The sequence below is a fragment of the Meleagris gallopavo genome, chromosome 14, assembly GCF_000146605.3.
Source record: "Meleagris gallopavo isolate NT-WF06-2002-E0010 breed Aviagen turkey brand Nicholas breeding stock chromosome 14, Turkey_5.1, whole genome shotgun sequence".
Classification (NCBI taxonomy): domain Eukaryota; kingdom Metazoa; phylum Chordata; class Aves; order Galliformes; family Phasianidae; genus Meleagris; species Meleagris gallopavo.
This window is the reverse complement of record NC_015024.2, coordinates 2,127,547-2,140,326: the sequence shown is the minus strand read 5'-3', so window position 1 is coordinate 2,140,326 and position 12,780 is coordinate 2,127,547. Positions and strand designations below refer to the sequence as shown.

General features: G+C 62.5%; 2 protein-coding genes across 2 annotated transcripts in view; both read left to right on the top strand.

Moving 5' to 3' along the window:
- The window catches only part of CAMKV (CaM kinase like vesicle associated), a 4,316-nt gene extending 4,092 nt beyond the window's left edge, over window positions 1-224 (top strand). Inside the window, 1 exon segment of the mRNA XM_010718349.2 lies at window positions 213-224. Within this exon segment, the coding sequence (XP_010716651.1) occupies window positions 213-224 (12 nt within the window).
- A 68-nt stretch (window positions 225-292) lies between these two features.
- On the top strand, window positions 293-7,502 carry MST1R (macrophage stimulating 1 receptor). The gene is made up of 20 exons (XM_010718330.3): window positions 293-1,507; window positions 2,531-2,719; window positions 2,821-2,946; window positions 3,017-3,187; window positions 3,324-3,493; window positions 3,561-3,738; window positions 3,845-3,990; window positions 4,101-4,262; window positions 4,359-4,455; window positions 4,532-4,753; window positions 4,828-4,974; window positions 5,039-5,195; window positions 5,377-5,469; window positions 5,548-5,769; window positions 5,846-5,926; window positions 6,003-6,184; window positions 6,259-6,368; window positions 6,444-6,609; window positions 6,691-6,827; window positions 6,904-7,502. Exons 1-20 carry the CDS (start codon window positions 293-295, stop codon window positions 7,148-7,150), a joined length of 4,218 nt encoding a protein of 1,405 aa, XP_010716632.1. The 3' UTR covers window positions 7,151-7,502.
- Window positions 7,503-12,780: the final 5,278 nt, after the last annotated feature.

Here is a 12,780-nt window from a genome sequence, read left to right as displayed (position 1 = left end):
ATCGGGTCCCCGTCCCCAGGAGGGGCTCGGAGGGGCCGTTTCCGGTGGGATTTGTCACCTTTCACATGCCTACGGGACTTGGGAAGAGAGAGGTTCCACCCATCTCCCCACGTTAGCACCTGGCACGTGGCCATGGGGAGCACACAGCCCATCTCTCTCCACGTCCTCGCCCCAGTGCCGTGGGTAAAGCCCTTCCCCTGTTATTTCTGCAGATGCGATGGTGACCTGTCCTCCCCGAGTCCCGGCCCCTCTTGGTGCTGAGTGCCGTCAGTAGTCCCGTGCGGGCGGCAGCATGGGGCCACGATGTCCTGTGTGCCTCCTGCTGCTCCTCGCCCCATCCCTGCTGCAGGCCGGCGCCTGGCAGTGCCCCCGCATCCCTTTCAGCTCCACCCGCAACTTCTCAGTGCCCTACGCACTGCCCAGCCTCGATGCTGGCAGCCCCGTGCAGAACATCGCCGTCTTCCCCGATCCGGCCACCATCTTCGTGGCCGTCCGCAACCGCATCCTGGTGGTCGATCCCGAGCTGCACCTCTGCTCCGTCCTCGTTACCGGACCCACAGGCAGCGCCCGCTGTGAGATCTGCCGCCTGTGCCCAGCCACCGTGGATGCCCCGGGGTCCGAGGACGTGGACAACGTGCTGCTGCTGCTGGACCCGGTGGAGCCGTGGCTGTACAGCTGCGGTGCGGTGCGGCGCGGGCTCTGTTACCTGCACCAGCTGGAAGTGCGGGGCGGCGAGGTCACCATCGCATCCACCAGCTGCCTGTATTCGGCCTCGGCCAACAGCCCCGCGTACTGCCCCGACTGCGTGGCCAGCCCCCTGGGGAGCACCGCCACCGTGGTGGCCGACCGCTACACCGCCTCCTTTTACCTGGGCTCCACCGTCAACAGCAGCGTGGCGACGCGCTACAGCCCGCGTTCGGTGGCGGTGCGCAGGCTGAAGGGCACGTGGGACGGCTTCGCCGACTCCTTCCATTCACTGACGGTGCTGCCGGGCTACCAGGACATCTACCCCATCCACTACGTGCACTCCTTCGCCGACGGGGACCACGTCTACTTGGTGACGGTGCAGCCGGAGTTCCCCGGCTCCTCCACGTACCACACGCGCCTGGTGCGGCTCAGCGCCCACGAGCCGGACCTGCGTCGCTATCGCGAAATCGTCCTCGACTGCCGCTACGAGTCCAAACGGCGACGGCGGCGCGGGGCCGAGGAAGAGACGGAGCGTGACGTGGCCTACAACGTGCTGCAGGCTGCCCGTGCCGCCCGACCCGGCGCTCGCCTGGCCCGCGACCTCGGCATCGACCGCACCGAGACCGTGCTGTTCGGTGCCTTCGCCGAGAGCCATCCGGAGAGCCGTGCGCCGCAGCACAACTCGGCCGTGTGCGCCTTCCCCCTGCGCCTGCTCAACCAGGCCATCCGAGAGGGCATGGACAAGTGCTGCGGCACCGGCACGCAGACGCTGAAGCGGGGGCTCAGCTTCTTCCAGCCGCAGCAGTATTGCCCGCACAGCGTGAGTCAGTCGGGGCCGCGGGGCCGGGGCTGGGGCCGGGTTGCGCTGGGACGCGGTGGCACCCAGGTGCGGTGAGTCACCGCTCCCACCCACCTCCCCCCCCGCCACCTTATCGCGGGCTGCTGGCGCCGGGCCCGGTGTCACCGCGTTTTGGGACCGTGCCGGTGTGGCAGGCTCTGGCTGTGCTCCCTGCATAGGACCCAGGTGTGCGGCGGGCTCGGAGCGCCCCTATCCTCTATCCTCGCTGTCCCAGCCCCCGTGGCTGTCTCCAGCATGGCACTGTATACGGCCTCTCTCCTCGGCTGTTTCTTTGCAGCAGGGATGGGCTCGTGCTCCTCTGCACGGCTGCTCCACCGTCGCCCCCTGTGCCCAACCGACCGCGGGCGGAAGCGTGCAGTCACCGGTCGCGCAGCGCCGCAGGGCAGGGACAGCGCGTCCCGGGGATGGGCCCCAGCAGTGCCGCGCTGCGGGGATAGGGCAGGGCGGCTGCTGGCACACATGGCATGAGCGTGCCTGTTCTTAGCCAGGGCGAGGCGCAGGCAGATCTCCTCCCTTTCCTGGCTGCGTGCAGCAAGCGGCTCACCATCACCCTGCATCACGCTGCCAGGAAGGGGTCCCCGGCCCCGCATATCCTGAGGGGCTCTGGGGAAAGACCCTACAGGCACACCAGGGCTTTGTATCCCCCTCTGCCCCAAGCCCTAGTGTGTTTTTAGGGCTGGCACTGGGACAGCAGCCCCACAGTGCCAGAGCTCATAACCACATGCAGATGGGGAGGGAGGGCAGGGCAGGATCTGACGCTGCTCGGGGATGTCCTGGCGGGGAGGCATGGATGCGTCATGCCTCCAAAAATCCCTGGTTCTTTGTTGCAGCCTAGAGGGGAGATCAGCACACGCATCCCTGGACTCTCTGGTCCCAAAATATCTCACATCTCAGAGCCACGACCGCTCCGGTGCTCACACCCATCCATAAGGGTGCGGGGAGCTGTGGGGTGTTTTGAGATGCCCTCATTATGCTCGACTGCAGGTGAACCTCTCGGCGCCAGTGACCAACACCAGCTGCTGGGACCAGCCCACCCTGGTGCCCGCTGCCTCTCACAAGGTGGATCTGTTCAACGGACGCCTGTCCGGCATCCTCCTCACCTCCATTTTCGTCACCGTCCTCCAGAATGTCACGGTGGCCCACCTGGGCACGGCGCAGGGACGTGTCCTGCAGGTGGGTGCCAGGCAAGGCCAGGCAGGATGCACAGTGCCAAGCAGAGTGCATGGTGCCCATCGGGCGCCCGGTGTGCTCACCCGATGCCTGCCCCACTGCAGATGGTGCTGCAACGCTCCAGTTCTTACGTGGTCGCCTTGGCCAACTTCTCTCTGGGGGAGCCGGCACCGGTGCAGCACGCCGTGGGGCTGCAGGGACACTCGCTGCTCTTTGCTGCTGGCACCAAGGTAAGCCAGGCAGCGGGGCAGGATGTGGGGCTGCAGAGCCCCCCCGCTCAGCCCCGCTCTGTGTCCCCAGGTGTGGCGTGTGAATGTCACCGGCCCTGGCTGCCGCCACTTCTCAACCTGTGACCGCTGCCTGCGTGCCGAGCGCTTCATGGGCTGCGGCTGGTGTGGGGACGGCTGCACGCTGCACCACGAGTGTGCCGGCCCCTGGGTGCGGGACAGCTGCCCACCCGTCCTCACCAATGTACGTCTGCGCCGGCGGGGGGAGGGAGCAGAGAGGGAGGTGGCACACGGGGTGATGTGCGGTGGGACCCCTGCCCTGGGCTGGGCGTCATACCCACCGGTGGGGCTCCCCGTGGCCATCGCTGCCTGTCCCACAGTTCTACCCCGGGAGCGCGCCGCTGCGGGGCCAAACACGAGTGACGCTCTGCGGCATGACCTTCCGCTCCCCGCTGGACCCCACCGCCCTCCGCAGCTCCACTGACACCTACAGGGTGACGGTGGGAGGGCGAAGCTGCACTGTGCTGCCGGATGAGAGTGAGAGCTACAGGTGCAGTGCTGGGGGGCACGGTGGGGACGTCCTTCCTGTCCCACCACTGAGCCCCGTCACTTTGCAGACCGCTGCCCACGTTCCGCCGCAAGGACTTTGTGGATGTGCTGGTGTGTGTGATGGAGCCGAGGGAGCCAGCGGCAGCGGCAGGGCCGGCTGATGTGGTGCTCAATGTGACAGAGCCTGCTGGGTCCTCGAGCTTCCGTGTCCAGGGATCCACCGCCCTCAGCGGCTTCATCTTTGTGGTAGTGTCCTCGTGCTGGCAGTGACACCAGCCCCCAGGTGCCTTGAGTTGGGTGCTGGGCTGGGTCTGGTGTTGGCTCACTGCCTGCCATCCTTGATTCTGCCCAGGAACCCCGCATCAGCATCCTGCACCCCAGCTTCGGTCCCCAGGGCGGTGGCACCCTTATGTCCCTCCGTGGCACTCACCTCTCAGCGGGGAGCAGCTGGCGGGTGACGATCAATGGCTCCGAGTGTCCCCTGGATGGGCAGCCCAGGTACAGTCCAGCCATCGTCTCAGCACAGCAGGGTCTGTTGGCACAGGTATGGGCACGGGGATGCCCTTGCAGTCTTGCTGTCCCTTTCAGCTTCTGTGCTGTGTCCCCAGCCAGGGCAACGGGGAGATCCAGTGCACAACTCCTGCTGCCAGCAGCCTGGGTGCAGCCCCTGTGGCCCTGTGGATCGATGGCGAGGAGTTCCTGGCCCCACTGCCCTTCGAGTACCGCCCCGACCCCTCCGTTTTGGCCATCGTCCCCAACTGCAGCTATGGGTGAGCATGTAGGGACTCCCCTGTCCTCCCCACGCTGAGGTGCTGGGCACCACAAACACCGTGTGTGCCTGGTACCCTGACCGCAGCCCACTGCAGGGGCTCGATGCTCACCCTCATCGGCACCCACCTGGACTCAGTGTATCGTGCCAAGATCCAATTTGAAGGCGGCGGCGGTGGGAAGACCGAAGCCACGGTGAGCACCAGGGCAGGGAGCTGTTACCCTGGGGCTGTGCTCAGCACCGTGCCAGCAGCCTCATGCTCACCCACAGGAGTGTGAGGGACCACAGTCGCCCGACTGGCTGCTGTGCTGCAGCCCAGCCTTCCCCGTCGAGACCAAGCCGGTGCCTGGGAATCTGAGCGTGCTGCTGGATGGGGCTGCTGGCCGCTGGCTGTTCCGCCTGCGCTATTTCCCCCGGCCTCAGATGTTCCCCTTCGGGCAGCAGGGTGAGCGGTACCAACTCAAACCCGGCGATAATGAGGTTAAAGTGAATGTACGTGGGGGAGTGAGGCGTGCCAGGGGGGTCACAGTGGGACCAGTCGGGCTCAGAGCTGTCTGTCCCAGCAGCAATTGGGGCTGGACTCCTTGGCTGGGTGTATGAACATCACCATGACCGTGGGGGGCCGGGACTGCCACCCCAACGTGCTGAAGAATGAGGTGACGTGCCGCGTGCCTCGCGACGTGGACCTGTCCCCGGCCGGGGCCCCTGTGCAGGTAGGTACCCCCTGGGCACCCCAACCCCTGTGCTCCTGGCCCTGCTGAGCCCCCACTCCTCCAGATCTGCGTGAATGGCGCCTGCCAGGCACTGGGTTTGGTGCTGTCTGCCTCCTCGCTGGACATGGCCGCCAGCCTGGCCCTGGGCACTGGTGTCACCTTCCTTGTCTGCTGCATCCTGGCCGCTGTGCTGCTCCGCTGGCGCTGGAGGAAGAGGAGGGGTGAGTGCCACTGCTCGCCGGGTGCCCCACGGCCATTCCGTGTCTCTGGTGCTATACCGTGCCTGCGGTGCTATCCTCTGCCTATGGTTTTACCCTGTGCCCACAGTCCCAGTCCACATCCAATGTGCCACTCATTCTTGTTTGTCCCAGAGTCACCTTACCCGTGTTCTCCCACCTGCAGGGACGGAGAACCTGGAGCTGCTGGTGCACTCTGCCCGGAGTGAGCACCCCATCACCATCCAGCACCCCAACGTTGACTACAGAGAAGTGCCAGGTAAGCAGGGCTGGTAGGCAATGGGATGCCAGGGCCGTGCTGCCCAGCACCTGAAGGTGCCTCTCCCTGTCCCGGCAGTGCTGCCTGTTGCAGACAGCCCCGGCCTGGCCAGGCCCCATGCACACTTTGCCGGTGCCGGTGCTGGAGCTGATGCTGCCGGCGGTGGCTCCCCGGTGCCGCTGCTCAGGACCACGTCTTGCTGCCTGGAGGACCTGCGGCCAGAGCTGCTAGAGGAGGTGAAGGACATCCTCATCCCCGAGGAGCGGCTCATCACCCACCGCAGCCGCGTCATCGGCAGAGGTGATGATGCACCCTGGGGCACTCAGGCATAGCATCGCCCTCCAGCTCCACATCTCACTGCCACCTGTCCTCACAGGGCACTTTGGCAGTGTGTACCATGGCACCTACATGGACCCGCTGCTGGGCAACCTGCACTGTGCCGTCAAGTCCCTGCACCGTGAGTGAGCACCTGTGCCCCGACCCCGCAGCACACAGCCTCACGGCACACAGTCCCATGGCTCGGCTCCCCACAGGTATCACAGACCTGGAGGAGGTGGAAGAGTTCCTGCGCGAGGGCATCCTGATGAAGAGCTTCCACCACCCGCAGGTGCTCTCGTTGCTGGGTGTCTGCCTGCCCCGCCACGGGCTGCCCCTCGTCGTCCTGCCCTACATGCGCCATGGGGACCTGCGCCACTTCATCCGCGCCCAGGAGCGGGTATGGGGTGCTTTGAGGGGACGTGGTGAGTGTTGAGGACCGAGCTCGCCCCGCTCACCACTCCCACCCTGCAGAGCCCCACGGTGAAGGAGCTCATCGGCTTCGGGCTCCAGGTGGCCTTGGGCATGGAGTACTTGGCCCAGAAAAAATTTGTGCACCGGGACCTGGCGGCCAGGAACTGCATGTGAGTGCAGCTGGTTTCGGGGTCTCTCATCCTTAGTGCCCCGATGGGGTGCTGGTCCTGACCCTGTGCTCGTAGGCTGGACGAGACGCTGACAGTGAAGGTGGCTGACTTCGGGCTGGCGCGGGATGTGTTCGGCAAGGAGTACTACAGCATCCGGCAGCACCGGCACGCCAAGCTGCCCGTCAAGTGGATGGCGCTGGAGAGCCTACAGACCCAAAAATTCACTACTAAGTCAGATGTGGTAGGTGGTCCCCTATGTCCTCATCCCCATCCCTTGTCCCCTTCCTTGTCCCCCTGTCCCAGCACGGCTCTCTGTCTACAGTGGTCCTTTGGGGTGCTCATGTGGGAGCTGCTGACGCGGGGTGCATCGCCGTACCCCGAGGTGGACCCCTATGACATGGCCCGCTATCTGCTGCGGGGTCGGCGCCTGCCGCAGCCCCAGCCCTGCCCCGATACGCTGTGAGTGGGGCCGGAGGGCAGTGGGGAGGTGGAATCCCTCCCGGGCAATGCTGGTGCTGACACTTTGTTGGGGCAGGTATGGGGTGATGCTGAGCTGCTGGGCACCCACACCCGAGGAGCGGCCGTCCTTCTCAGGGCTGGTGTGTGAGCTCAAGCGTGTGCTGGCCTCACTGGAGGGTGAGCGCTACGTCAACCTGGCCGTCACCTACGTCAACCTGGAGAGCAGCCCTCCTTTCCCCAGGGGGCAGCTGCCCGACAGTGAGGATGAGGAGGATGAAGAGGATGAGGAGGATGAAGAGGATGAGGACGCAGCTGTGCGCTGATGGGGTCCTCTGCACCATGGGTGCGCTCCCCCAAGGGGAGCTGTGGGGCACAGCCCAGTGCCGTGGGGCACCCACCCTATGGGCTGGGTGCTGGGTGCTGTGGATGCTGTCTTGTGCCGCACACTGGGACTGTGTCAAGTCCCATGGGGTCCCCCCCACTTGATCCCACGCTGGTGGGGTGCTGTGGGGCTCATCCTGCACCAGTGGGATGCTGTGGGTCCCGTGTTCAGCCCCAGCACATGCTGTGGGGTGAACCCTGAGCTGACCACTTGTCCCCAAGGGTTTGGGGCCTCCCTGGGGAAATTCACCATTTTGGGGTTGAATCACTGATAAAAACCAAATGCTATTTTTACCATCTGGTGCTGTGTGCTCTGCCTGTGGTGGGTGCTGGGACTGGGGATGGGATCACCCACTGCTCCTGTGCAGCCATGGGAGGGCACCTGCAGACTGGCACTGGGCACCCAGGTGCTCACCCTGTGAGCACCACCCCCTGTCCCTGGGCACACTTTGGGGGGGACCCGGGCACCTGGGGGGTTGGAGATTCATGATCCTTGAGGTCCCTTTCAGCCCGGGCCATTCTGTGATTCTGTGAGGTGATGCCAGCACTGAGTGAAAGGATTGTTCTAGAAACCCATCCCAGCCCCATCCTTGTGCCATTGAGCAGGTGGTGGAGGGGACACTGGATGCAAAATTCTATGCTGCCTTTTGTAGCAAGACACTGCCCTGGCAGCTGCTGCCCTGGGACACGCAGCAGGGATGTGCTCAAGTGCAGGCAGGACCTGGCACGTGGACATGGGGACAAGGTGCTCCTGGCATCACGGGGCTGTGGGCATGGGGACATGCAGCCCCTGGCATCACGGGGACATGGGCATGGGGCACAGTGGCTCTGGCACCACCAGGTTTGGGGCACCGCTGCCCGCCCTGCTTGGGGAGCTGGTAGTGACATTGCCAACCTCACCTCATGGCACCCTGAGGGCTTTGGGTGCTCCTGCACAAGCGGTGCCCCAGCCCTGCTTGATGGGGCATCCCCTGCCCAGCATCAGGCAGCAACTTCAGAGCCAGAGTTCTCATAACCGACGCTTTTTAATATTGATGGAATGTATTTCCTCCCCCAAATGCCCTTGAACCTGCGGTTAACCAGCTCATTTAGGAAGCAAAACTCACTGGTTATAGCGTGTGCATCCCCATGGGGTGCTCTCAGTCCGTGGCAGAGCAGGGCACACAGGACCCAGGAGGGGACAGCAGTGACACCCGCAGAGCAGGGCTGCCCACACATGCCCCGCAGCACAGCTCCAGCAGGAGCCAACCCCCCCAACTGCTCATGAGGCAGCACCGGAGCCCGGGGCCACGTCAGCTCCTATTAGTGAAGCTGTCCATCTCTCCCCCGCACCTCACACCTGCACCAGCTGCTTTCAGCAGTGTATTTTTAGCCCTGTCTCCCAGCAGCGTTGCCTCAGTTTCCCCAGGGTGGCAGCTTGCCTCACCGTGCCCATCCGCCAGGCTGCAGCACAGCCCCTGGGTGTCCCGCTGCGGCAGCACGCCTTGCACACGCAGCAGTTTAAATGTTTTATTTGGGGAAAGTGCTGTCGTTAGCAGGGATTAATTATTAAAGTCGGAGCCATCTCTAAGGCAGGAATGGCTGCGCACGGGGCCGTGGGCATAAAGGCGGTGGGATGCAGCCCTGCTGCCCTGCAGGGGAGGTGACAGTGCCCGGGGACGTGCCAGGGTGGCATTTGCTGGCTGCAATGATGCGCACGCCTTGTGCTGGTGGCAATTCTTCGGCATCACCCTGCCCTGCAAGAGATGGCAGCAGACAGCTGGGGACGGGCTGTTTGTAGCCTCTGCTCCAATGCTTGGGAGCAGCAGCACGGCGGCACGGGGCCAGGTGCAGAGCTAGCTGTGCTCGTGGTGCCTGCAAACAGCGTGCTGGCGAGTGGGCTGCCTGCACCCCGCAGGGCTCCCTTCCCAGCAGCTCATACAGTCATGAATGGCTTAGGTTGGAGGGGATCCAGTTCCAACTCCCTGCTGAGGGCTGGCTGCCCCCTACCAGATCAGGCGGCCCAGGGTCCCATCCAAGCTGGCCTTGCGTGTATCAGCTGCACCGCTCAGCTTGGTGTCATCCACAGACGTGCTGAGCGTGCACTCGATCCCGCTGTCTATGTTGTTGATAAAGATGTTGAAGAACAGTTGTCCAGGAGAAACCCTGGGGGACAGCACTTGCCACCAGCCTGTACCTGGACATAGAGCCATTGACCACAACCTTCTGGCTCTGGCCAACCAATTCTTTGTCTGTTGAATAGTCTAGCCTTCAAATCCATCCCTCTCCAACTCAGAGATAAGGATGTAGCATGGGACCATCTCAAAGGCCTTGCACAAGTCCAGGTAGACATCAGTTGCCCTTCCTTTGTCTACCAAAGCCATCACTCCATCACAGAAGACCACCACATTGTCCCACTGGCGGCTCAGAGCCCACCCTGCCATGAGCCAATGTGTGAGGCCCAGTGTCCCCTGGTCCAACACCATATTGAGGACATCCCCCCTGCAGAATGAGAGCTCCTGCTGCCCTGAAACCCTCCTCACCCCTGCGACCCGGGGGGGGCAGGGCTCGGTCCTGCTGGAGATAGCAGCCAGCTCCCTGTGCCCCAGCAGGGACCATCCCCGCAACTCCCTGCTGCTGCTGGCCGTGCGACCAAGGAAGAGCAGTGGGGTGGCAGCTGCTGCCCCTATTTCATTCCTGCCCCGCTAAATGGAGAGGATGGGCTTTATTTGGCCCCAGTGCCAGGCTGACATGCAGCGCAATTACTGCTGATTGCCTGCCGGTTGCCATGGCGATGGCAAGCATGCAGGGATGCGGTGCTGCGTGGCACTTGAGTCACGGGCATGCTGCATCCCCCGTCCCCTACCCGTGTGTGTGGGTGCAGGGGGCGGCCGTGGGACCCCAGCCCAGCACCCCACACCAGCAGGTCCCACAGGGATCTGGGTGGAGATGGAGCTGCCACTTGTGGGGTTACTGAGGATGGTAGGATGGATGGAGGGTGCAAGGGGTGGTGGTATGGAATGACTTAGGTTGGAGGGGACCTTAGAGATCATAGAGCTCCAGCCCCACCCCTGCCATGGTCTGGCTGCTCCCCAGCTCGGGCTGCCCAGGGCCTCTCCATAGCCTGGGACATCTCCAGGGATGGCACCCACAGCTCTGGGCAGTGCCATTGCTTCATTGCCCTCTGAGAAAAAAATTTACCCCTAACATCCCTAACATCTTGCCTAATCTTCCCTCTTTTAGTTTAAAGCCATTCCCCCTTGTTATATCACTGTCAGAACCTGTAAAAAGTCATTCTCCCTTCCGCTTATAAACTTCCCTCAAGTACTGGAAGGTCACAGTGAGGTCTCCCTGGAGCCTTCTGCTCTTCATGCTGTCCACCCCCATCTCCCTCAGCCTGTTTCCATAGGAGAGGTGCTCCAGCCCGCTGAGCATCTTTGTGGCCTCCTCTAGCCCCGCTCCAACAGCCCCACAGCCCTCCTTTGCTGGGGCCATGCTGTGGGTGCCATCCCTAGAGATGTCCCAGGCTATGGAGGGGCTGGGCGGGCAGCCAGACCATGGCAAGGGTGGGGTTGGAGCTCTATGATCTCTAAGGTCCCCTCAGCTTGGTGTCACCCACAAACTGTGCTGAGGGTGCACTCAATCCCACTGTCTGTGTCATTGATAATGATGTTAAAGAGCACTGGTCCCAAGAGGGACCCCTGAAGGACAGCACTCATCACCTGGACATAGAGCCACTGAGCACAACCCTCTCACCGAGGCCATCCAATCAACTCTTTATCCACCAAATAACCAGCCTTCAGATCGCTCTCCAAGTTAGAGATAGGGATGTGATGCAGGTCCATGTCAAAGGCCTTGCACAGGCTCAGGTAGATGACATCAGTCGCCCTTCTTTTGCCCACCAATGCCGTCACTCCATCACAGAAGGCCACCAGACAGGTCAGGCACCATCTGCCCTTGGCGAAGCCGTGCTGGCTGCCTGGGGTCACCTGGTCGTCACTCATGCGCCTTAACATGTCATCCAGGAGGATCTGCTCCATGATCTTCCCAGGCACACAGATGAGGCTTGCTGGCCTGGAGTTCCTCAGGTGCTCCTTCCTCCCTTTCTTATACACGGCAGTGATATTTGCCTTTTTCCAGTCTCCAGGGACATCTCCTGTCAACCAGGACTGTTCAAACAGAATGGAGACATCCCATTCCTTCAGAACGCTGGGATGCAAGTCGTCGGGGCAGCAGAACAGGACACACAGCAGGCACGAGAGCTCAGCAGAGCCCATCGCCGCACAGCAAGGCGCTGGGAGGGCTGGGAGCCCAGGCAGAGGCAGGGCTGGGGGCTCTGTGGGGCCATTTTGCTGTAGGCACAGTGCTGGCACAGCACCGTTCTGCCCCTTGCACAGCGAGCAGCCGTGGGGCAGCCCCAGAGAAAAGCGGGTGCTGCTGAGTAATTGTGAGTTACACTCCGGGTTCCCGGGTGGGCAAAGATTAATAACGAAGCCTTGCGCTGCTTCCAGGCTGTGTGATTAAACTCTTGATTAGAAGCTCAAACTACAGCGCTCTGCTAATTCCCCCGGGCTCACGTGCTGTTAATTACGTGGTTCGTGTGGCGGTGAGGCCGGAGCCGTGGGGGCTCTGGGACTCAGCAGAGGTCTGTGAGCAATCAGGACCCTCCCCGCACTCCATGCCTGAACTGTGGGCAGAGTGAAGGGCTTTGGGAGGGCTCATGCTGTTGAGAGGCCATCACCCCTCTCTTGCCACTTCTGGCAAGGAGGTGGGGCAGTGAGCGATGCCCCTGGCCTGCAGCCAGAGGGATGGAGCCCGAGGGAAAGTGCCCAGCTGCAACAGGGTTGCACTCTTCCTATTCCATCTCATTTCATCCCATCCATCTTTATTCTGATTAATCCATCCCACCTTGTGCCGTCCTATTCTATTTTATCTTATCCTATCTCATCCCATCCATCCCATCCTGTCCCACCTCATCCATCCTATTCCATCTAACCCATGTCATTCCATCCTATCTCCTCCAAACTGTCTTATCGGATCCCGTCCTGACCCATCCTATCCATTCCATCTCAGCCATACCACTCATCCCATCATGCCATCCCATCCACCCCATCCTATCTCATCCATCCAGCCCCATCCCAATCATCCCAATCCATATTATCCACCCCATCACACCAATCCCATTCTATCCATCCCAATCCATCCTATCTCCTCCAAACTGTCCCATCCTCTCCCATCCAAACCATCCCATCCCACCCTACTCTGTCCCATCCCACCCACACCATGCCATCCCATCTGATCCCATCACACCCATTCCATCCAACCCATCTCAGCCCATCGTACCGCCTCTAACCTGTCCTATTCTGACCTATCCTTTCACATTCCATCATATCCATCCCATCCCAACCATCAACCATCTCATCCACCTCATCTCCCTTCCACCCCATTCCAACCCATTATGTTCTATCCTGTTATGTCCAATCCCATCCCATCCCATCCCAATGCCCCCACACCCCCGTGCCCGCCGCCCATGGCACTCCGGGAGCTGCAGCTGTCCCGTTGCTCCATCCCCGCAGGCGTCCCCGTGTCCCCC